The sequence below is a fragment of the Phyllobates terribilis genome, unplaced genomic scaffold, assembly GCF_046119375.1.
Source record: "Phyllobates terribilis strain yellow unplaced genomic scaffold, ASM4611937v1 Scaffold_1__5_contigs__length_1240528914, whole genome shotgun sequence".
Lineage (NCBI taxonomy): Eukaryota > Metazoa > Chordata > Amphibia > Anura > Dendrobatidae > Phyllobates > Phyllobates terribilis.
In genome coordinates this window covers 13,432,671-13,457,265 of record NW_027362761.1, presented here as the reverse complement: position 1 = coordinate 13,457,265, position 24,595 = coordinate 13,432,671, and the positions used below count along the sequence as shown (strand labels likewise).

At 43.0% G+C, this 24,595-nt stretch overlaps 1 protein-coding gene across 1 annotated transcript in view; it reads right to left on the bottom strand.

Annotated features, from left to right (window-relative positions):
• The window catches only part of HCN2 (hyperpolarization activated cyclic nucleotide gated potassium and sodium channel 2), a 159,470-nt gene that overhangs the window by 35,072 nt on the left and 99,803 nt on the right, over window positions 1–24,595 (bottom strand). The window contains exons 3-5 of the mRNA XM_073655106.1: window positions 19,327–19,488; window positions 16,121–16,339; window positions 9,800–9,946 (exon numbers count right to left, since the gene is read on the bottom strand). Of these exons, the coding sequence (XP_073511207.1) occupies window positions 9,800–9,946; window positions 16,121–16,339; window positions 19,327–19,488 (528 nt within the window). The remainder of the gene's footprint in view (window positions 1–9,799; window positions 9,947–16,120; window positions 16,340–19,326; window positions 19,489–24,595) is intronic.

Genomic DNA, 24,595 nt, shown 5'->3' with positions numbered 1-24,595 from the left:
GGCCTCGTGCTTTAAATTTGGCTTCAGGACGGAAGCTGGACCTTAGACATCTAGGCTAAAGTTAGCCACATGTCTGGGCCGCACAGACCCTCATGATTGGGCTTCAGAATTTACCACAAAAATGAGCCTCAATCTGCTCAGTAAATGTTAAAGTAACACTCAGAGGCTTTTACTGTTGTCCTCCAGTCTGTTTACTCCATCCATAGGACGGCACATGGTGTTAATACAGCACATGGTCTTTGTGAAGGTCTGCTGTCCAGTTGCGGCTCATCAGTTGGCTCCTTCGGGTGGGGCTAGTCTGACAGTTGAGATTTACCACCCAAAGGAAAGGTTTATCCTTCATTCAGATGGATTACTATTTTAAATAAAAATCTGAGCGCAGTGTCTTATAAAGCCTCTTTGCGCTTCACAAAGAGCACACCATAGCGCCTCATGGCACATCTTAGTGACTCATAGCATAGCACATCATAGTGCCTCATAGCATAGCGCTTCATAGCACATCATAGTGCCTCATGGCACATCATAGCATAGTGCCTCATAGCATAGCGCTTTATAGCACATCAAAGTGCCTCACAGCGCCTCATGGCACATCATAGCGTAGTGCCTCATGGCACATCATAGCGTAGTGCCTCATGGCACATCATAGCGTAGTGCCTCATGGCACATCATAGCGTAGTGCCTCATGGCACATCATAGCGTAGTGCCTCATAGCATAGCGCTTCATGTCACTTCACAGTGCCTCATAATGCATCATAGTGTCTCAAAAGCACATCATAGTGCCGTATAGCATCTCAGTGCTTTATAGTACTTCATGGCATAGTGCCTCATAGCACTTCATAGCGCCTTATGGCTCTTCATAGCGCTTCATAGCATAACATATCATAGTGACTCATAGCATATCATAGTGCCTTATGGTGCATTTATAGTGCCATATAGCGCCTGTTAGTACCTCATAGTCCTTCACAGTGCCTTTTAGTACCTCATGGGGCCTCATAATGTCTCTCGGTGCTTCAGGGTGCCCCTGTGCCTTGTAGTGCTTTATAGGGTGTCTGTGCCTTGTAGCGCCCCTGTGCCTTATAGTCCCTCTTTGTAAAGGTACTGGTTCCACAACTAAATTTATGTCTGACAAAACTAAGTTCAGCGACTGTAAACTGTGCATGGCAAGCTTACCGAATTCAGGGGGAAAAATATCCTAGCCTCTATTTTGAGACAGAGGGTAGCAGTATTCCTGGCTGGTGCTCGGTGGAATGTCGGTTGGAGGCAGGTGACCATAAGAGCGCTTCCTTAGTTTTGCAGGTTAATAATAAACCTTGTAGGGTTTCACTCTTAAAAATAGGAGGCATCATGTAGTGCTCATACGGCCATTGTGGGTTTGGTCCAATCGAGCGCAGTTTTATTGCTCTTTACAGGTTGCACAGAAGTCATAAACATTAATATTTCTGGTCTTGTCCAAGCTCTGACTAAATAGGACAGACCCTGACTACTCATATACAGCTCAGATAACCCAGCTTGATCAAAGAAAACAATATTTATCCAGGGTAACCACTGATACTTGTGGAGTCTGGCCTGTGTCTCTGATTAGCTCCAAGACACATACTGTCTGCACTGCATTCCAGCAGTCTAAGGTGAATGCCTAGCCTGCTCTGGTGCTTAGCTCTCCAGGGGCCCTAATCAAGACATGGTAAAGATATTATTTCACCCAGTCCTACCTGGGTTTGCTACAACGCGAATGGGCTATACAGATTCCTGAGAGTTAGATCATTGGTAGTGTTGAGCGAGTATGTTCTGTTAACCCTTTCGCCGAGTATGCTCGGGCAAGCACCGAGTAGTTACAGATGCTCGGTGTTATGTTTAAATCACTCCCGCGTGCATGATTTGCGACAGTTTGACAGCTTTATTACACGTTAGGAATGATTGTTTCTTTTGCATTCCTCACATGTAATAAAGCTGTCAAACAGTCACAAATCATGCACACTGGAGTGATTTAAACATAACACCGAGCAGCTGTAACTACTCGGTGCTCGCCCGAGCATACTCGGCGAAAGGGTTAACAGAACATACTCGCTCAACACTAATCATTGGAAATGGACTCTATAAGACCTGCTAGTAAATCTGCAATTCCAGATTGCTATATAGTAGTATAGGCGTTTAAGGAGGTATACAATCAGGTTCCAACATGAAACATCTAATTTCTTGAGAATAGTTCTTGGCATAAAATGAGGATTTAGGCTTTCAGTTTGTGTCCTTTCCATTCAGATGTTAATAAACCTTAAGGCTTTATGGAGAATTATTAGTAGTTAGGACAACTCTCATATCGAAGGAAGAGGCATTGAAAATAGTTTACCTCAACTATTTCGGGATTATGGGCAGATCCATCGAGCGCTGCAGAACTCACTGGGCAGTAAGAGTTGTGGTCTCCCAAGGTAGAATCAGGAGTCCTGTTATATGTCAAAATTAATAAGCAGTCCGGCCACAACTCTGAACAAGGCAATATTGCTGTTAATAACTCTAATCTCCTACCTTCCAGTAGTAGCATGGTCACAGGTACACACCCGTGGGCTGCCTCTAAAGACCCGGTTCCTCTAACCTAAAGAAGCTTTAGGCAGTATATAAGAAAGCTCCATTCATCTATGTATGGTCACAATGTAAAGGTCTTGTCATACAACAGAGTAGCTTTATCTTACGTTATGGAGGAACTCTGCCAAGATCCCTAATGACACTTGTGTCTAATCAGTTCAGATGGCGAAGTCTCACCTTTTATCTTTAACAGCACCTCATATCAAGAGGAAGAGAATTGCAAGTGGACCTTTTTAGCCGTAGACTACTGGAAGAGTGTCCAACCTGCATTGAATAAGCAAGGAATGTGAAAGTGAGTTTTGGATCTAGGCCCATTTTCAGTCCAAAGATGGCACCCTGGGATCTGAATCCAGTGCTTACGGCTCTAACAAGCCTTCGCTTGAACCCATGGATTCAAGGTCTTCCCATTAAAGACTATTATCCCAGTGGCCCTAACTTCAGCATGGTAAGTTAGTGACATTCAAGCTTTGTCGGTTAATCCTTTGTTTATACAGATCCTAGAAGATGGGCAGGTTCCGGAGCTACCCTATCTTCCGAAGATGGCTTCCAATTTCCATAGAAGTCAGAAAATTATGCACCCTACTTTCTGTGCTAATCCAGGAATCCATGGCAGAACAATAAGAAAGCGGATGTCCCCATCAAGCATCATGTAAGGTTGCGATTCAGTCTTCACCTTGCACCTTCTATAGATACTATAGGCTTGATCTGGGATCTTCTGCTGTCCTCTCCTTTAGGAAAACTGTTCTACAGGCTGTGGTCCCACCCTAACTTTAGAATTTTTTCTCTGTAAATCTCTTGTTGTGGTGCTGTCATGGGTGATAGGAAAACACTAAATTACTTACCGGTAATATTATTTTCCTGAGCCCATGACAGCACCCTTATATTCCCTCCCATCACTGGTAGAAGTTGATCACTTCATTTCCTTCATGGTGTTTGATTCACGTGGTGTGTAGAAGGAAAAATCATGGGATATATAACTATTAAGTAGTGTCCTCTCATGCTCTGTAAACAGCTGAGGTGGTGGAGAGGCACCACGCTTTTATTCAGTAGGTTTCCTGTCCTGGAAGGGCGGATCCCCTCTCTCGTTGTGGTGCTGTCATGGGCTCAGGAAAATCCCATTACCAGTAAGTAATTTAGTGTTTTTCCTTCATGATAAAAACGTTAAAATCCTTTCAGATAATAGGATTGCGGTAGCTTACGTGAACCACCAAGGGGGTACACGTTCAAGATCGCTGATGAGAGTGAAGGATCACCTTTTTCAGATTTCGGAATGTCATCTCCTTTCCTTAACGGCCCTCCACATCAAAGGATAAGAAAACATAAAAGCAGACTACTTAAGCCACTATCCTCTGAGGCAGAGAGAATGGGAACTAAAACAGGACATTTTCTCCCAAATAGTCCGAAGATGGGGACCTCCGGTGGTAGACCTCTTACCCACGAGACTAAATCGAAAGACAGAGCTCTTTTGTTCCCTAAATCCCAGAGAAAACCCCCTGGCAGTGGACACCCTCCAAGTAACTTGGGATTTCAGCCTGGCCTATGCCTTTCCCCCGTTGAATCTTCCTCCCATGGTCCTAAGAAAAATCAAAGAGGACAAGACGAGGGTTCTTCTGGCCGCACCCTTTTGGCCCAGGAGGCCCTGGTTCTCATGCCTGAGGAGCATGTCCATCTCCGATCCTTGGGTCCTGCCCGAGATTCCGGATCTCCTCGTGCAGGGTCCAATAGTCCATCCTCAAGCTCCTGGCCTCCACTTGACGGTGTGGAACTTGACCGGTCACTGTTAGAACGTAAAGGGTTCTCTCGGGACATAGTAGCTACACTATTGCATAGTAGAAAACCTATCACTACTAGAATTTACGCTAGAACTTGGAGGAAATTTTTATCTTTTTCCGGTTCTACAGTTGGTGAGGGGGTACCAATTGGTAAAATTTTAGAGTTTTTACAGAAGAGCCTTGAGTTGGGGTTGGCGACAAGTACCCTTAAAGTCCAAGTCTCTGCCTTGGGTGCCCTATATAATTGTGACTTGGCGGGTAATTACTGGGTTTCTCGCTTTATCAAAGCAGTGTTCAGATCCAGACCTGTTATCAAAAGCAATTTAGTACCCTGGGATCTAAATTTAGTTCTAAAGGCACTAACTAGTTCGTCCTTTGAACCAATATATTTAGAAACCCTTAAGTCCATCTCCCTTAAAACAGCGCTTCTAATAGCTCTAACATCAGCTAGGAGGATCAGTGATATCCAGGCTGTCTTCGGCTTCACCTTTCACTCAGATCCTGGACGACAGAATAATTCTTAGAACTGACCCAGCGTATCTCCCTAAAGTAGCTTCCGGTTTGCATAGACTCCAAGAAATAATCCTACCCTCGTTCTGTCCTAATCAAAGTAACCAAAAAGAGGCAGAATTTCATACTTTAGATGTAAGAAGATGTGTGATTAGGTACCTTTCGGTCACCCAGGCTTTCGGGAAAGATAGTTCTTTGTTCATCTCCTACCAAGGGGTTAGGAAGGGGCTTAAGGTTGCTAAGTCCACCATAGCTAGGTGGATCAGGGAGGCTATTACTCTAGCTTATGCTTCCAGCGGTGAGGAAGCGCCACAGGGGTTGAAGGCTCACTCTACCCGGGCAGTGGCGACCTTGTGGGCGGAGAAGACGGGTGTCTCGATGGAAGACATATGTAAGGCTGCTACCTGGTCTTCTCCGTCTACTTTCTATAGGCACTATAGACTGGATTTGGGTGTTTCATCTGACCTCACATTTGGGAGAAGGGTGCTCCAGGCTGTGGTCCATCCCTAGACTTCTTCATCTCTGCAATTCTCTCGTGGTGCTGTCATGGTCGACCGATAAAGTCATAAGTTACTTACCGGTAACTGGATTTTTCGGAGACCATGACAGCACCCTTATATTCCCTCCCTTCACATTGTGGGAGCACCCCTTATTTATTAATTAGAGATTTCATGCTTAGTTGGTGTTGTATAAAAATATTGTTTTTATGGTTGTTTGCTATGTCTACTAACCTGGTGGTCCTCTCAATGCTCTGTAATCCAAACTGAGGCGAGAGAGAGGGCCGCCCCTTTTAAGCCTGTAGGTTTCCTGTCCTTGGTGGGCGGATCCCCTCTCTCGTGGTGCTGTCATGGTCTCCGAAAAATCCCGTTACCAGTAAGTAACTTATGACTTTTATTGGATAGCACTCGAACCAATGTGATTTCAATGCAGCAGTGCTGATGTACAATTTGTTTCACTGACAATGTGTCTGACAAATAATCGCAGCATGAGCAATTTCACTCTGAAATCAAAAGACTCTCACACATTCAAGTCTTTGGGTGTGTGGAAATCATGACATCAGAGAGACTCTGAGAGAATTGGATCACACTATGCTGACACTCGGATAAGCGTTAGATCAGAGTGTCATTTGCATAAACAGCTGTCTGACCGGACTCTTAAAGGGGTTTTCCCACGAACAAAAATTAATTTTAATCAATACATCTTGGAATAATAATAACTTCCACAATTGGATGTGCTTAAAAAATGTTCTTTTGCTGAGATAATCTTATAAATGTGCTGCCCCTGCTGTGTACTGTGTAATGGCTGTGTCTACTGTGCAGGAACATGGTCAGATCATACCACATCTCCTGGGCAGGGGAGGAGGGAGTATATAAATGGACAAATCCGAACTCATCATTTTTCTTCCCTCTCATGTATCTCCCCCAACTGATATTTCGATCACAATAAATGACATCATGCTTTCCCCCGTACCGGCAATCCGCTGCCTCGGAGTAACCCTTGACTCGGCACTGTCCTTCAAACTACACATCCAATCTCTTGTCACCTCCTGTCGCCTCCAGCTCAAAAATATTTCCAGAATCCGTCCTTTCCTCAACCCCCAATCTACTAAACTGCTTGTGCATGCCCTCATCACCTCCCGCCTCGACTACTACAACATCCTCCTCTATGGCCTACCTACTAACATTCTCGCACCTCTCCAGTCCATCCTTAACTCTGCTGCCCGACTAGTTCATCTCTCGACTCACTACTCCTCAGCTACCCCCCTTGGCAAATCCCTTCACTGGCTCCCAATTGCCCAGCGTATCCAGTTCAAACTACTAACACTGACTTACAAAGCCACCCATAACCATTCTCTTCCATACATCTCTGAACTAATCTCCCGATATATTCCCTTACGTAATCTCCGGTCCTCTCAAGACCACCCCTCTCCTCCACACTTATTCGTTCCTCACCCAATCGCCTCCAAGATTTATCCCGAATATCCCCCATCTTATGGAATTCTGTGCCTCAACACGTCCGATTAGCCACCACATTCGGATCCTTCAGACGGAACCTGAAAATCCATCTCTTCAAGAAGGCTTACAACCTGCAATGACTACACGGCCGCATCACCACCACCAGAGCTGCTACAACCCCCCAACCTACTGTCTCCTTCCCCATTCCGGTAGAACGTAAGCCCGAAAGGGCAAGGTCCTCTTCCCTCTGTACCAGTCTATCATTGTTAGTTTGTGTACAGTAAGTGATATCGGTATTTGGTATGTAACCCCTTCTTATGTACAGCCCCATGGAATCAATGGCGCTATATAAATAAATTATTATAATATAGTCATTACAGAAAGGGATAGCAAATGATTCTTTCTTTGAAGCAAAACACTGTTTAAAAAACAGGCAGGGAAATGTTTTAACTCGCAAAAAGAATCAGCTGTGATCCCCCGCTGTAATGTCTGTATACTCTCTTCCTTCCTCCCCTGCCCAGGAGCTGTGGTATGATGAGATCATGTCCCTGTACAGTCAGACACAGCCATTACACTGTATATAACAGGGGCACATTTATAAGATTAGCTCAGGACAAGAACATTTTATTTAAACACATCCAATTGTGGAAATTATTATTATTCCAAGATCTACTGATTAAAATGAACTTTTGTACGTGGGAAAACCCCTTTAAGGATTCATTTTGACAATTTTTAGGCTCTCTTCTTCACTCCTTGATGAATTCAGCAAATAATGTATTAAAATGTGCCTAAATGTGTCACCTATAAAAGGGTTGTCTTGTAGAGCATCCATGTCCGTATGCCCCATTAGGTCATACAGACACTATAGAAAGGGTTTACCTTATTGAGGCCTTTCTCCACGAACTAGAACACAAACCTGCTCGTGAATGCTAGTTTCAATTCACAGGGTTTTTAGGAAAAATTGCATGGTTTTTAGTGCTGTTTTTTCACCATTTTATTTTGCTTCGTTTGAAATTCATGTTTTTTTAATGCAAAGAAACAACAACACCAATAATACTGAGCATGTATGCATTAATTGAATGGATTTTTATTTAAATGATGAGTGACCACCATATAATTGTCTATGGACCACCATGTAATTTGTTATATGTATAATCATGTAAAATCCTTATGGTGCTGCCCGTGTTTGTTTTTTTTCATATAAGTCTACTCTTTCACACTGAAGATTTTTGGAGTTTTGCTTGTTTTTTTGACTCAGTTGGGGTCCTGAGGCTGGCACCTTTCGTTTATATGGGGTGGATAGTATCTTGAATATCTTTTAGTCTGCTTCTCCTAGTGGAAGCTGTTGGGAAAACCAAGAACAACATCTATTTTTAAATTGTTTATAGCCGTAAATATGTCTACCGCATACTGTCGCTGTCTTCAATTAAACAAGTTTTGGTCATGCCTCTAGTTTTGATTTGATTTTTTTAGGATGTTGGACAGAATGTTCTCAAGCCTGCAGCTGTTAGTGTTGTTGCCAATAAAGACTTTAACACGGACTAAAGTAAGCAAAAGTGACATCTGTAGTTGGTAGAAATGAATCTTCTACTGAAACTGGGTGGCATTTTATATACCAAGCGGTGTTACATGCCCACCTCACCTCCATCTCATATACCGTAAAACAGATTCACCTGTAGCTCTTTTTAATGGGGTATTCTGGTTTGAACAAATAATGTATTCATTGTATGAGGAATAGTTATAAAATGTTCCTAGTTGCTACTTCACGGATGTCGAGATCTCTGCTCCCTTTCAATGAATAGGCATGTTCACTGACTACTTTCTGTGAATTTGCCCTGGTCATGTGAAGCACGGCTTGTTACAGAATACTTCTGATACACATGGCCAATGAACACTCCCACTCAACGCAGGCAGAGATTTTCAAAGTTATTAGGATTTGATTCAAAAAGTTTATTAGAAAATTCTATATTTTTTATTATAAAATGGAAAACCTTTACTTGCTGAAACAGCGAGATCCCTTTAACTGGTTTCTCTGGCAATGACTGCAGCCTAAATTATTCTTGTCATTTAAAAGCCCAGGATCATCGCTCTAGATAGAATAATCAGAGACCAGAAACCAGACAGTCTGTAATCTGTCCCCTTGCACTGCTTTCAAATGACCCCAGAGAGGTAATATATGATTTTTTTGTCCATGTTCTTAACCCAGCAATCAACCACTGAAACCGTAGATTGGCTGCAGGGTCAAGCGACTTGTGGTCTAGTACTACGACGCCATCACTTCTGGTCTGCTTGAACTGGGGGGGGTCACCGCTGTGACTGAAAAAGTAAGCCTGTCGAGGGGAATAAAGTTCATTTCCTCCCGGCAGTGGGGCTCTCAGTACCGATGCCAAACAGTGTCAGAACGTTATTAACCTATAGATTAACCCCATATCTGCAGGTTAATAGAGTAATTTTACAAGACGGGTTTCCTTTAAAAAGGAACCTGACAGGTGATACGTGCTGCCCAAACTAGCTGTACAATCAAGGCCATATATGTTTTAACAAAAAACAACAACATACTTTTAATAGGTGCCTGGTCATACAGGCAGGTCCTCTGCCCGCTGATAGTGACTGCCAAGCCTCTGCTTTGTATGCGTATCGGCAGCCACTCGTCAGTCACTGTCAGTGGGCGGGGAGAAGTTCCCGGGGACCTGCTTGCACGACTAGTCACCCGGCATCTATTAAATTATGTTTTTCTCTGAAATGCAGCAGTTTTAGAGTAAAACATACCTGGCTGTAATTATACAGCCAGTGGCTGATGCATGCTGCCCATGGCACGGTTTGGGCAGCATGCATCACCTGTCAGGTTCCCTTTAAGTTTGTCAATGGTGTAAAAATGTCCTGCAAGTAGTGAAAAAGATTAACCTAATTGTCAGTGCATTTAACACTTGTGTGTTGTCCCAGCCTAATTTATGAGAATAATTTCCTCCATCCACAGCTTCATACCTCTCTCAAAGGTTCATTTAGCTCCTCAAGGATGCTGTCTTCATCAAACATCTTCCCCTGGTATCGGTGCTCATAATAATCATGAAGCCGTTGGCGAAAATCTGCAGGCAGTTTATGGAAGGACATGTACTGTTCCACTTGCTTGTACTGTGAATATGATCAGATACAATATCATAAAGGAGACATTAACGAAAAGATAATCCTACATTTCCCTCCAACAGTGGCCATCATGATCCCGCCATCTTGACTGCAATGATTTCAAATGTTTCAGACCCCTTTATGGCATCATTCCCTGCCCATTCTTCTTTCAAGTTGGCCATGTTCCCATCTATTGTATTGTTAGAGGATTATCACACACTCAACACCACTGACATTAGCAAGCATGCAGGAGACACCGGGATTATTGGAAAAATAGGAATAGCCCTGTCCCAGACATTAAGTTATGTAAGACTCACAAGCCTTATCCAAACGGGATAAAGTACTATAGCAACGTTTGTATACATTCTACTTCAAGATTGGAGGTGGTGAACCTACTAGTAGATTATAGACCAGTATATACAGCAATCCCTCATTATAAACTTTACTTTGCTTGATAATTTAGTATGTTTTACTAGACTCCTCTGTAAGTAGAAAAAAGAAACATACATGACAGTTCAGAGAATCCACCATAGAAGAATAAAATATTAGTGGAAAAATGGTAACAAGTATGGCATTTGGCGTGTTACTACATAAACATATTAGAGACTGCTGTTCACACGGCCCGATTCTGTACTTCCTAGAATAAAGAAATTGGAGGAACACATTACATCCCTGGAGATGGAGAGTCTTTACTTTAAGAACTATTAATCTGTGAAATAGTCTGTGGTCACAGCGTGAATCATTCAGGGTATGTGCCCACGATCAGGCTATAGCAGCGTTTTGGAAGCAGCGTATATTTGCTGCTTCCAAAACACTGTGTTCTAATAACTCAGGTAAATCCGCATGTGTTCATTGCGGAGACTAGCTCATAAACCCGCACCGCAGGTGAGTTTTTACGCAGCGTCTAAAACAAGTACAGTGAATATAAATCCCATCCACTGTGCTTGTATTGTAGAAAGCAGCGTTTTGGACGCAGTACAGGTGAGCTGTATCCAAAACTCTGCTATTCCTGATCGTGGGCACGCAGCCTCATGGTTTCAATAAATGGCTTAGATGCTTTTTCAGAAGGAATGTATGAGGACTCATTCACAAGTCCTGATATTTCCGGTCCTGGAAAAAACAGTACCGGAGATATCCATGTCCACCTGTGTGGCAACAGTGTGCCGCATCAGGAGCACACGTACTGGCGCCTGGGAATCAGCACTACAGTTAGCGCTGTTCCCAAGCGTCGGGTGCTGAACACGGCCCTCATCATTGTCCCCTGCTGATGCTGTGATCAGCACCAGCAGAGGACAATGATGAGAGTAGTAATGTAGCGGGTAAAAAACGGACATGTCAGAGTGTTTTGCTCACGCACACGCGGTCCGTGGAAACACACTGACATGTGCACAGGCCCATACATTTGAATGGGTCTACGTGTGTCAGTGTCTCCAGTACGTGTGGAAACTGTCACCACACGTACCGGAGACACTGACGTCTGAAAGAGACCTAAGTGTGTAAAGTTATTTTCTAAAGGTTTCATCACGTAGATTAACAATTGGAATCAGGAGGGAAAGAATAACTCCTAAACGCTGTGTGCACACTGTTTTTGCGGCATTTTTTCCTCGCGGAATTGGGCCAAAAACGCTAAGGAATCCTAATTAAATGAGAATACTGAAGTGCTGTGCTTAATTTTCCTTTTATTTGCAGTGTGTTTAAATCTGCAGCATGTCAATTCTTTGTGCGTTTTTGCTGTGTTTTTCACCCATTGACTTCAATTGAAATCAATGGGTCAAAAACGCACAAAGAATTGACCACGAGTCACAGGCATCGGCTGATGAGAGACTACTACTCCCATCAGTTTACGGCTGATGCCGCTGATGTCGACGAGAGCAGGCGCCACTGATGGGAGAAGTAGTCTCATCAGCCAGCGCCTGTGACCTGCAGACAAGAAAAAAAAAGTTGAAATAAATATTGAAATAAAAATAAAAAACAATTATACTCACCTAACACAAAATCCCGATGGCCATGTCACCTGTAAAAAAAAATAAATCAAAAATAATAAACCCCCATATCCCTCACCTGTCCACCGTAATCCAGGTAATCCAGAGTGTTCCATGGCGATCGGATCATTTGTAGAACAGTCAAAAGATGTGACTGCTCTATCCGGCAGCCGGCGATACACTGACAGGAGCGTGATCGCTCTCGCAGTGTATAGAGCTGAGCTGCCGTGAGAGAGGTCACAGGAGTTCATCAAATTCTTACGCAGCAGTGATGCAGTTAGTGAGTTCACCGGGGCTCATCAACTGATGAACTCCTATGACCCCTCTCACGGCAGCTCAGTGCTGTACACTGACACAGGATCCATTACACTTCTGTGTCAGTGTCAGCCTGCTGTCATGTAGAGCAGTGACATCCGTGACCATTGATGTGACTGTTCTACAAATGATCTGATCGCCGTGGGACACTCTGGATTATTTCGTCACTTCGGACAGGTGAGGGATATGTTTTTTTTATTTGTTTTTTTTACAGGTGATAATGGCTTCAAATGGATTAGGCGTTCGATGAGTATAAGGTTGCTTTTTTATTTTCTGGGTTTTGTTTTTTTTACAGTGGACAATGGCTTCAGGGGATTAGGCGTTAGGTTAGTATACTGTGTTTTTTTATTTTTAAATAAATGATTAAAACCTTTTGGACTTTTATTTTAAATAAAGGATTTTTTTTCAAACAGTGTGTTTATTTCAAAACTTTTACTATGGGGGTGTCTTATAGATGCCTCTCCATTACTAACTTGAGCTTCATGTCAGCTGACAATACAAGGCTGACATGAACTCCAACCCTATTACCCCACTAGCCACCGCATCAGGGCAAGTGGGAAGAGCGAGGCTAAGCACGAGATTGGCACATCTTATTGATGCGACATATCTGCGGCGGCTGAGGGCTGATGTTATTAGCCTCGGAAATGGCCAATATACATGGCCCCTTTCCTGGCTATTAATATCAGCCCACAGCGGTCTGTTTAGCCTTTGCTGGTTAGGATTTATAGGGGACCCTATGTCAATTTTTTCTAGGGTCCCCTTGTAATCTAGCCAGTAAAGGCTAATCAAACAGCTGTGAGCTGTTATTAATATCCAGGGAACATGTTAGCCTAATGGCGCCTTCCTAGGCTAAAAATACCAGCCCTCAGCTGCCCCAGAAATTGCACTTTATATTTGAAGTGCCAATTCTGACACTTAGTCTAGGCTCCCTATGCCCTGGTGCAGTTGCACAAAGCCCTAGGTTTAGCAATGAAGAGGTGTCAGCCAGGTAACCTCATTACTAAACTTGTAAGTAAAGAGTTAAATAAATACACATACCAAGAATAAAACACTTTGGGTTAATTTAAATGATTAAAGAATGTGTGTATTTGAAATAAAACAATATACTCACCCCAGGTTCGAAGGTAATCCAAGGGTTAAAGCGATGTCCTACATTTCTTTTTTTAAATATCTTTATTTAGCTCCAAAAAGCATTCATTGCTGTACAAAAACGCATAAAAACCACACGTTTTTCCCACAGCGTTTTTGCTGCCAAGAGATGCAGAAACGTTGCAGAAATTTCTGCAGTCAAATACTCAACGTGTGCACATAGCCTTAGAGCACACTTGATCATGCATTGTGCTTGTGCTCCAACTGTTTGTCCTTTCCCATCCCTCAGTTGAACTTGATGGGACATTTGTCTTTTTTCAGCTATATTAATTATATAACACTATGTAATGCAGACATCAAAGACATGGATGAAACATGACAGCATAAGTAACAAAAGGTTTTAAAAAAAACAAAAAAAAACAAACTATATATATATATATATATATATATATATATATATATATATATATATATATATATAAATATATGGAAACCGTGATAATGATTGCCTAGTATAAAATTTCTGGTATGATTAAAGGAAATCTGTCAGTAGGATCAACCATCCTAAGCTGTCTATATGGGCACACAGGTCATAGGAAGCTGAATAAAATGAGACCTCAATATATGTAACCCAATTTCTTATTCCAAATAAAACCACATTTTCTTGTATATAAATGAGCTGTTCAGGACTATGGGCCGGACAATGATCAGCAGGAGAATCTGCCTCCAGAGATCATTATATATGAAGGGGAGTTACCAGTGTGATACATATAATGGCCGCTCTCTGCTCTGCTGATCTCACTGCAGAGCTGTGTGTGATTATACCGGACACATCTGCAGGTTCCTCTCAGCTTCAACTTCCATCTGACAGGCAGACAGGGTTGCTATATTTTTGCAGTACAGCAGAGCTGTGAGAGCTGCAGCTACTAACCAGTTTGTAAGAAGATAAAGTTCAGTTTTACTGTTCTGTATTATTTACATGTCTCACACTGATTGCAACTCCTTTTATATAAAACTAGCTATTGAACCCGTTCTACACCCGGGTGGCGAGCATTTTTATTGGTATATGGTCCCCCATCTTGTTATGCGCTGCCCCCATCCTGGTATTTATGCTGCCCCCATCTTGATATTTGTGCTACCCAATCCTGTTCCCCCATCCTGTTATGTGCTGCCCCCAGCCTATCCTGGCATGCATGGTACCCCTCATCCCTATCCTGGTATGCATGGCGCCCCATCCCTCATCCCCCAATCCTGGTATGCATGGCGCCCTATCAGTCATCCCCCAATCCTGGTATGCATGGCGCCCCATCCGTCATCCCCCAATCCTGGTATGCATGGCGCCCCATCCCTCATCCCTATCATGCTGCACACACACAAAAAAAATAAGCACTTATACTCACCTTTCTTCCCTGTGCTCCAGTGTTGTGTCCCGTTTTGCCGGAGTGTGGTGCCGGAGTACACGTGTGCCCATACCGCGCTGTCCGGCGCCATTTTGCTGAAGACACACTGCAAATGTGTCTTCAGTAAAACGTCGCTGGATAGCGCGAATGCGCCGATTCCGATGCTTCACTCCTCCCCCGGCCGCCGGACCGAACAGAGGCGCTGCGGCAACACTCCTCCCGGTCAGGTAAGTATGGCGCCGGAGATCGTGGTATGTGTTCAGTGTCTACGCATACCGTGATCTCCGGCGCCATACACTCCTCTTACCTGTAATGGCTCGATGCGTTCTTCTGCCTGGAGCCAGACCGCGTAGGCGTGTCGCGCTTGCGCAGTTTATAAAGGCTTCAGATAGAGGGACGCATCTACGATTATATTATAATCTCTGGGGGCAGATGCTCACGCAGATCAGTGTCCGGCCCAGAGCCCTGAAAAGCTCATTTACATATAAGAAAAATGTGAATTTCTCTGGAATAAGACATCAGATCACAGAAATCACGGTATCACTTTATTCAGTACTATGACCTGCATGCCCATATAGACTGCTTAGGAGGGGTAATCTTACTGACCGATTGTCTTTAACAATTATGGCTGGGTAAAGATGGCTACAACAGGAATAAGGATTGCGCCTGTGAGCTGTAAAGAAAACTGCAGTACAAGTGACTTCTATATTTCCCTATGAGAGCGAAATTCACAGCATGCTGCATCTTCTGGTTGCATGACTTTTCACTGTGGAGTTTGAGTAATCCTGGGTTCAAATCCTAGCCACCAAGGACATCATCTGCAAGGATTTTGTATGTTCTCTCCGTGTTTGCTGTGGGTTTCCTCCGGGTTCTGTGGTTTCTTCTCACACTCCAAAGACATACTGATAGGGAATGTAGATTGTGAGCCCCAATTGGGACAGTGATGATAATGTCTGTAAAGTGCTGTGGAAACTAATGGAGCTATATAAGGGAGTATAATAAAATAGATCATTCTTACTACGACTTGTGGGCAACCCCATGTTGCTGTGGAGCACTTTGGTCTTGCATGCCTCCTAATAATTAAACCCCCTATTCACAGGATAACTCCGCACCAGCTTCACCTAGGAATGCACACAAAACTTCCCAGAGACACAATTTTAGGTCAAATTTACAGACGTCTCATGCTGTTTGAGGAAAATTCTGTGAAAAACAGGGTGGTTATGAGGCTTTGTATACCATACTGAGAGAAAGCTTAAAAAGCAAATCAGACTTCAGCTTTCAGCCTCTGATCTGCGCTGGGAAAATAAAAGCAGGAATCTACACAGCTTAGACGAGGGAGAAATAAAGAAGAAGTCACGACAGAAGTGAGGGTTTGTGGTTCATACAGAGACACTTACCTTTTCTTGATACTGTCTGCGAGAGGAGTCCAGTGACTGGATAAGAGCAGTGGCATGTCCAATGAACATGGCATAGCATGTGGCACCTACGATCATGCTCAGCATAGTGAGCCAGATATCAGACATACTCTCTGGAGCCTGGCGCCCATAACCGATGCACAACATGTGGCTCATGGCTTTGAAAAGGGCGAAGGAGTACAACTCACTCCACGAGTCATTCTGTGCAGGAGCATAAAAACAAAATTAAACACTCTCTTAGATGCTGCCCATCCCCATCCTGCTATCAGGTTGAAGATGAGCCTTTACATAGTGTATCAAACGCCTTTTTAGAATTAAAGTAACAGTGCACATCCCAATTTTTTTTTTCGTGCCCGTGCTGAAAGGTGGCATGGATGAGGCATGCCACAGATGTGTACATATATGTTTTGTGCAAGGACATGAGCTTCATGTCCATGTAACGATCCATGCTGCAACCATCAAGGAGCGAGCATCAATTAAGTGCACCCACGCACATGTGCAAACACTGTGCTACACATTCATGCACCATTACATTGAATTTCTAAGCGGTGTCCCATACCCATAAAACATATACAGACCAAGAGACCCAACTACAGACACTGCTTAGAACACACTTTACCCAAAATAGCAGAACGAAGAAACCTCACTTGGGCTGGAAGAAGAGAGAGAGCCAGAGAAAGTAGAGACAGTGAGACGGCTGTAGGCCGATCATGCAAGATGAATAGGATCACACATGGTGGTGAACATGGGAATAAATATGGAATCAAACACATCCACAATAGAAACCAGGGAATACACATAACTCAAAGGCTGCAGTGATGGAAAATTAAAATGAAGGAAACATGACACATCTGAAATGGAAGCTCCAGGGACTTCAAGCAGATCTTATAATGAGAAACAAATGGAATAAAATCAGATAGGGTCCAAAATAGCAGACGGAACATACAACAGCAGAAAGGACACAACAAGGAGGTGAAGTGCAGGGAGACAGAAGAGAGAAAAATCTATTATTATTCCTGTGCTGAGCCATGCCATTCCAGCTGACACACACACCAAGTCACTGATCCCTCTCTCCTGCCCCTCCGTGGTTTCTCATGTGCCACTTTGCGGCCAACTGGCACCGGCCTTCTGTGCCAAGCCGGGTTCCAGAGAAAGCTTCAAGGACTTAACCCCTTTTTGTTCTATCCAGTTTTTTTAATACATTAAATACCCTAACCCATGAGAAATGACATATGAAACTGAAGATACATGATATACAATCCAGTAAATAGAAAATAATATAAGGTTAGTTGTTAACCTACAATATGGTCAACAACTGGCGACAGGACAAGGTGTTAAAAGCTAGGTGCACTTTTTAAACCATTTGTCTAATGCTTTAAAGTAAAGCTAGAGAATCTTTGCAGATAGTCTGAAATGACAGAATCATACTGTTTTGTGCATACAGATCCTATGCAAATCTGTGTCTCCACAGTTAAAGGCTTCTTTCCCAATCATGTGTAAAGGCCCATATAGACAGGCAGATAAGCAGGAATGCTCAGGCCTGGTTAGCAACCTGTCTAAACAGGAGGGCAATTACAGTAACCGATGAAAGAGCAAAACACTTGTTCGTTGGGTGAGATGGTTTTAAGGTGTGCTTAAAAATCCCCACTCTCAGCAGCACATTGTCCATTGTAAAGAAGGCATATGCTCAGAGAACATGATGTTCTATATGCATGTAAGAGTGCTTGGCCTATCTAAGCAGGCAACCACTTGACTGCCAACTGATGATCACTATATGGCTGCGGTCAGCCCGTCTAAATGGTCCATTATTATTGGTATTCCCTTCCATTTTCTTCTCTTCGATTGTCAGTAGTTTAGCAAGAAGAGGGAGCAGATAGTAAGGAGTAACACTGCAGGATCAGCCTAAACACAGGATTTGTTTTCAGTCTGTAGCCAAAAAGACAAATCTTAGCTTAGCCTAGGTGCCAGCTCCGAAACATAGGAACGGACAATTACCGTAAATGCTTTAGGACACAAGGGAACCATGGCTTTACAAGCCATTGGAAACGTCTGCCTCCCTCTAATGGTCAGAGTAGAGCTCCCTTCCCCAGTAACCCATACCTTTAGTATTAGAAACTAACCCCCTATTCACTTATCCAGTAGTCATAAAAGTCCAGTCCCACTTACCAAATAGTCATGCAATCAGCTCCAGCACCCATCCCTTTTCCAGACAGTAGTCACATGGCTACTTCAGAGCTGCAGCAAATCCAATGTCAGTAAACATTGTTAGCAAGCAACCTTCCCAGACTCTACCTCCATTAGTCAAGGCAAGTCTCTTCCAGGCCACTCAGTTACATGGTCTCAGCAGCAAGTCCAGCCCACCAAACTAAATGGTCAAATGCTCCTGCGATGCATCCTCCACTGGCTGGAAGCTACATGTAGCAGCCTACTGGTAGTCACTGAATGTGGCTTCCTGCACCGATCCCTGCTAGCCTAAGGAGACGTGCACAGCGCTCGGAGACAGCATACATCACTATACATGCAACATCTGGTGCCAGTCTTGGAGGGCACAATAATCTGCATAGGTGAACACAAAATTGTAGGATATTTTTCATCAAAACTATGTGCAAAGTGCTTTCCTTTTTATAAATTTAAGTAGAAGTTGTGAGATTTATGTTTGAAGATTATCCTTAAAGGGGTTTTCCAGGTTCAGAAAACCTCTCTTACTCAGCTGCTGTTATTTTTTAAACCGTGCTTTACTCCCGTTCCCACAGTCCAGCGCTGAGTCTCCGCCATTGCTGTTACTAACATCACGCCGATCACTGCAGGCAATCCGTGAATTCAGCGGCTCTGCCTGTGTTTACTGCACGAGCGACTGAGCTCAGTGACTGGCTGCAGCGTTGTCGACATGATGTCAGTAATGCAGACAATAACAGACACCAGGTGCAGCGGTTGAGACTCAATGCTAGACCCGGGAAGGGTGAGTAAAGCACAGTTTGTTTGTTTTATAAAGTAAACGTCAGCTGGGGAGGGGGTTGTCCAAACCTGGAAAACCCCTTTAAGAGGGCAAGAAGAGCAACGCTGCCATTCAGCCCATGTGTCTGATAAATATGTCTGATACAAAGTCAACTTTTCTTCCTTCATACAATCATGAAATAAACAGTGATGCAGAAGTACAAAAATACGTGATATCTATAGAGGCTACTTACAACCATCTTGTTAATGGAAACCCAACAATTACTGGGGAATTCTTGAAGCATTGGGACAAGGAACTGAAGGCATCCATCCCAATGGCATAGCAAGAGCATCATGGCAATCAGGTTAAAAATTCGCATCACTGCACTAGCCAGATCATAGGTCATATGGAAAATCTGCAGACATAATAGAAAAACATCCAGAGTGAGCAGCAGGCATAGATGGGCTAGATCATTGCCGAACACCGATGGATCATGAGTCGTGTACAATTCCAGTTACCCACAGCTTCTAATCCTTATTATTATAATAATAATAATAATTTATTAATCCTTAGTAGAAACAAACGCCCGCTCCCGACAGACCCGGCAAACAGCCAGCTGTGTAAAGTAAGCCATAGCCAGTCAGGCCGCTGCAGGGAAGATGTAATACTACAAGGCGGCCATGTCATACAAGGGCGCCTCAAGTCAGCTAAAACAGGAGCGGCTTCTAGAAGGCGACATATGGACCTTTCATTGTTGTATGACAACTTTACAATACCATAATGACAGCTTTGTGAAATACTGGAAACTCCATGCCATTTTTATCATACCTCCATGCTGTCAGTGAATGGAAAAACGTTTTCATTCAAAGACTAAAAAAAATGGAATGAAATGTGCCGCTAAGACCAGAAAACTCTTTAGCCTACCCATCATTGCTGGATGAGTAAGTCAGTATTCTAGACACCTCACCCCCCCAAAAAAAAACCTGAGTGCTCCCTACGTCTGTGATTGTTGAGAGGAGGGAATTATGGTGAGCTTTGGTGGTGCTGCTGCGACTACTGAAGGGGGATGGGCTGGGGGAGCATTGTCCACTTCAAAGACTTCTAGAATGAAGGGGCAGTCATGTGCCCCTTTGTTCCAGGGTACATTTTTTCTAATCTGCATTGAGGGCTGCATACAGACTGTAGAAATCATATAGGGCCTGATTCATCAAAGCTTTTACGACAGTATTCTAGCGGCAGCAGCATTTGCTATATCAAAAATCTTACTCCAGCAGGGACTGGAATAGGATTTGTTACAAGGAGCACACAGAGGTGTATGCCACTCGTCCAGCACTCCTGATTCATGAAATGAAGATGGGTACGCCTCTTCATGAATAAGGAGCATGAACAACACCAGTCTTGATGAATCGGGCCCATAGTCTGTTCACCCCCTCTCCTACGGAAAATGTGACAATAGCTAGTAGATGTGACAAGTCCCTAGATTGAATGCTTGACTAAGTTGTGATCAGTGGGGTTTTATCACCGGAACTGCTACTGCTAGTACAACGGTTCCTTCTTAACATGGACTGAACCTCACATTATATATTCTGAAATCAATCTCTAAATGGTCACTTTTGCTTTTTTGTTTTAAAAAAATGCATAAATCAATAGTAGAAGCGAATCTAAGAGACTTTGTAATAAATCGGCTTCTTCTTCCCCTCCACCCTTCCTCCTGAACTAATCATCCACTCTGAAAAACAGCTCAAATCCGTAATGGTCAAAGCAATATGGACGGCCAACACAGTGAGATGCAGGTTACATCCCCTATTATAAGGTAGGAGGAGAGTTGAAGAGCACTCCGAACAGTGAGGGAAAAGCATACACAGGCAGGTGGACAATCAGATTGAGCTTTAGCTTCAAGCAACTGTTGTATCTCACTCTAGTGCTGGATTCACAGCCGCACAGCTCAGTACTGCTGTATGATGTCTTCTATACTTCTGTCTTTGTGCTACAGAGAAAGAAGGTGTGGAGTGGCTGGAGAGTATACCTTTAAGGCACTGTCACCTCTTCATTAATTGTATCAAGCCAAGTAACATCCGGTAAATAACTTTTATTGAATAAAAAGCTGTACACGGTTACGCGTTTCAGATTACTGTACCCCATCACCAGACCAATAAAGCCGCTATTACTGTATTACATGAGGCACCCCTACTCCTTTCTTTTCTCATCTACAGAGAAAAAAGAGCAAGAATCCATCTCGGGTGTGCTGTGTATGGGAGACATTATAGTAGCTAGTCTACACATGGTCCTCCTTCACACATCTGTATAAAACACGTATCTGAAAAACTGGTACCGGTGTTATCAGTGTGTCCGTATTTACCATCAGTGTGTCAGTGTTTTTATGGTATTGATAAAGAAAGAAATAAACTACAAAGCTTCTTCTATACACTGCAATGTTAAACACGTACAGCACATGAATTGTACACTGATGACATCCATGTGCTGCACGTGTTTATCACAGACCCATAGACTGGTATTGGCCCTTTTTATCCATGGTGCAAAACACGGACATGTGCATAGCACCATTAATTATAAAGGGTATGTGTGGTATCTGTGAAAAAACTGATGACACGTACTGGAAACACGGACATGTGAAGGCGGCCTAAGTCAGAGGCAACTGAAAACGCCAGATGGAGCCTGCTAATGGGAAACTGGTGATAATGCAGGAAATGAGTCATATAATGGCCAGAAGCAGTGTTATTCCTCATGTATACGCACAACAGCTTACTTTGAAAAGTCATCTGAAAGGACAGATACAATTTATAGAAGTTGTCCACTACTTGGACAACCCCTGTTCATGCCCCTCGCTTGGTCCCCATAAAATAAAAAAGCTTCCGTCCTGGCACCTTTCCCGTGGTGTTGGCAGTCGCAGTCCCGGGGCTCCTGTGCCCCGGCACTAAATCAGCGGTAGAGTCACTGTCCCCGCCTCCTGTCGAATTGAGCATGAAGAGGAAGTCCGAGATCAGCTGCAGCCCGGACTTCCTCTTCACGTTAAATTCGTACGAACCATAATTTTAATTTTTTATTAAAATCTTATAGAAATAGCACCTATTAAATTAAGCAATCATGTACAGTGGCTTGAGAAAGTATTCACCCCCTTGGCTTTTTACCTATTTTGTTACATTACAACCTGTGTTTAACTAATTTTGTAATCCAATTTGCGTGTGATGCATCAGCACTAAATAGTCTAAGTTGGTGAAGTGAAGTGAGAAAAATATAGGCACAAATTACATTTATGGGATCAAATAACTAAAAATTGGCATGTGCATATGTATTCACTCCTTTCCCTATGAAGCGCCTTAAAATTTCTGGTGCAAGCGATTACCTTCATAAGTCACATGCTTAGTGAAAGGAAGTATACCTGTGTGACATCTAAGTGTCACATGATCTGTCAGTATATATACACCTTTGCTGAAAGGCCACAGAGGCTGCAACACCATAAAGGCACCACTAGCCAAACAACACCATGAAGACCAATGAGATTTCCAAACAAGTCAGGGACAAAGTTATTGGGAAGTACAGGTCAGGGTTGGATTATAAAAAAAAATCCCAATCTCTGATGATCCCTCGAAGCACCATCAAATCAATTATCATACAAAGAAAATTGTACCACAACAAACTTGCCAAGAGAAGGCCGCCCACCAAAATTTTCAGCATGGGCAAAGAGGGAATTAATCAGAGAGGCAGCACAGAGACCAAAAGAGCTGCAGAGTTCCCAAGCAGAGACTGTAGTATCTGTCCATACGACCACAATAAACCATACACTCCACAGAGGTGGCCATTATGGAAGAGTGAGCAGAAAAAAGCTTTTACTTAAATCCAATTTTTTCTAAGGCTCATTTTGAGTTTGCCAAAAGACATGTGTGAGACTCCCCAAATGTATGGATCAAGGTGCAGTGGTCAGATGAGACAAAAATTGAAATTTTTGGCAACCAAGATAAACGCTGTGTCTGGTGCCAAACCAGCATAGCTCAACACACCAAGAACACCATCCCCACAGTAAAACGTGGTGGCAGCATCTGTGCTGTGGGGATGTTTTTTGGCAGCAGGGACAGGGAAAATGTCCAAGTCGAGGGGAAGATGGTTGGTGCGAAGTACAGGGATATTCTTGAGTAAAACCTGTTTCAGTCTGTCAATGATTTAAGACTGGGGACGGAGGTTCACCTTCCAAAAAGACAATGACCCAAAGCATACTGCTAAAGCAAGATTTGAATGGTTTAAGGGAAAATGTGTAAATGGTTTGGAAATGCCTAGTCAAAGCCCAGACCTTAAACCAATTGAGAATCTGTGGTCAGAATTGAAAATTGCGGTCCACCAGAGGAAACCATCTAACTTGAAGGAGCTGGATCGGTTTTGCCTTGAGGAATGGGCAAAAATCACAGTGACAAGATGTAGAAAGCTCATAGAGACTTATACAATGCCACTTGCAGCTGTAATTGAAGCAAGAGAAGGTTCTACAAAGTACCGAATAGGGGGGGGGGGTCACTGGTTATGCACACTGACATTTTCAGTTATTTTGTCCTATTTGTTGTTTGCTTCACAATAAAAAGAAATCAAATGTTCACAGTTGTAGGCATGTTCTTTACATGAACTGATGCAAACCCTCAAAAAAAAAACAGTGAAATTCCAGGTTGTGAGGAAGCAAAACATGAAAAATACCAAGGGGGAGAGGAGTTGAATACTTTTGCAAGCCACTGTAGATGAATTAGCTGTTCAAAAGCTGAGAGAATTCGGTTTTAAAAGTTCTTTCCTCCTCACTTTTGTTTTGGCCTTTAAAAGGTATATTCACATATAGATTGTGGCCAGAAAACTGCAGTAGAAATTGTGTTTTTTCAGTGTTTAGCCACTTTGATCTCAATGGGGAAAAACTGCAGTAAATACATTTAAAGAATTGATATGCTGCGTTTTTAAAAATAAATGTACCACCGGTCAAAAAAACAAGGAAAAAAAATGCACCGTGTGAATGAGATTTTTAAATGTGAATATAAAAAGCTAAAATATTTTCCATTAAAAGAAAAAAAAAAAAGGGAAAAAAAATGCATCAAAAACGCTACATGCGAACATGTCTTACAAAACCTACAGTAGCAGTGCTACATTTCTATCAATATTGGGACAAGTGGCTTGGCGGTTTTATCACAGCTTTACACATGTATTCTATAAAAAAAAAAAACCTGCCACAAACCTAATCCGTAGCCATAATCTGGGTACAGACTACATCTTTTCTGTTATGATCTGCAACATAAACTAGGGAAAGAAGGGGAGAGCTGTTCCTACAATAAGACTAAGCTGAGTCCCTACGTTGTAGCGGGCGACCTGTTCCTTGTGAACAGACACGCCTTCGTCCTCGGCTAGTCTGAACAGAGACCTAAAGAGAAAGGGAGGGGTCCCTAAAAGAACTAAGGACTGGGACAAAAAATGGGACACCTCCTAACAGAAGTTGTTGCAGAGCAAAAGATAAACTGACAAAAGTACTAGAGGTCCAG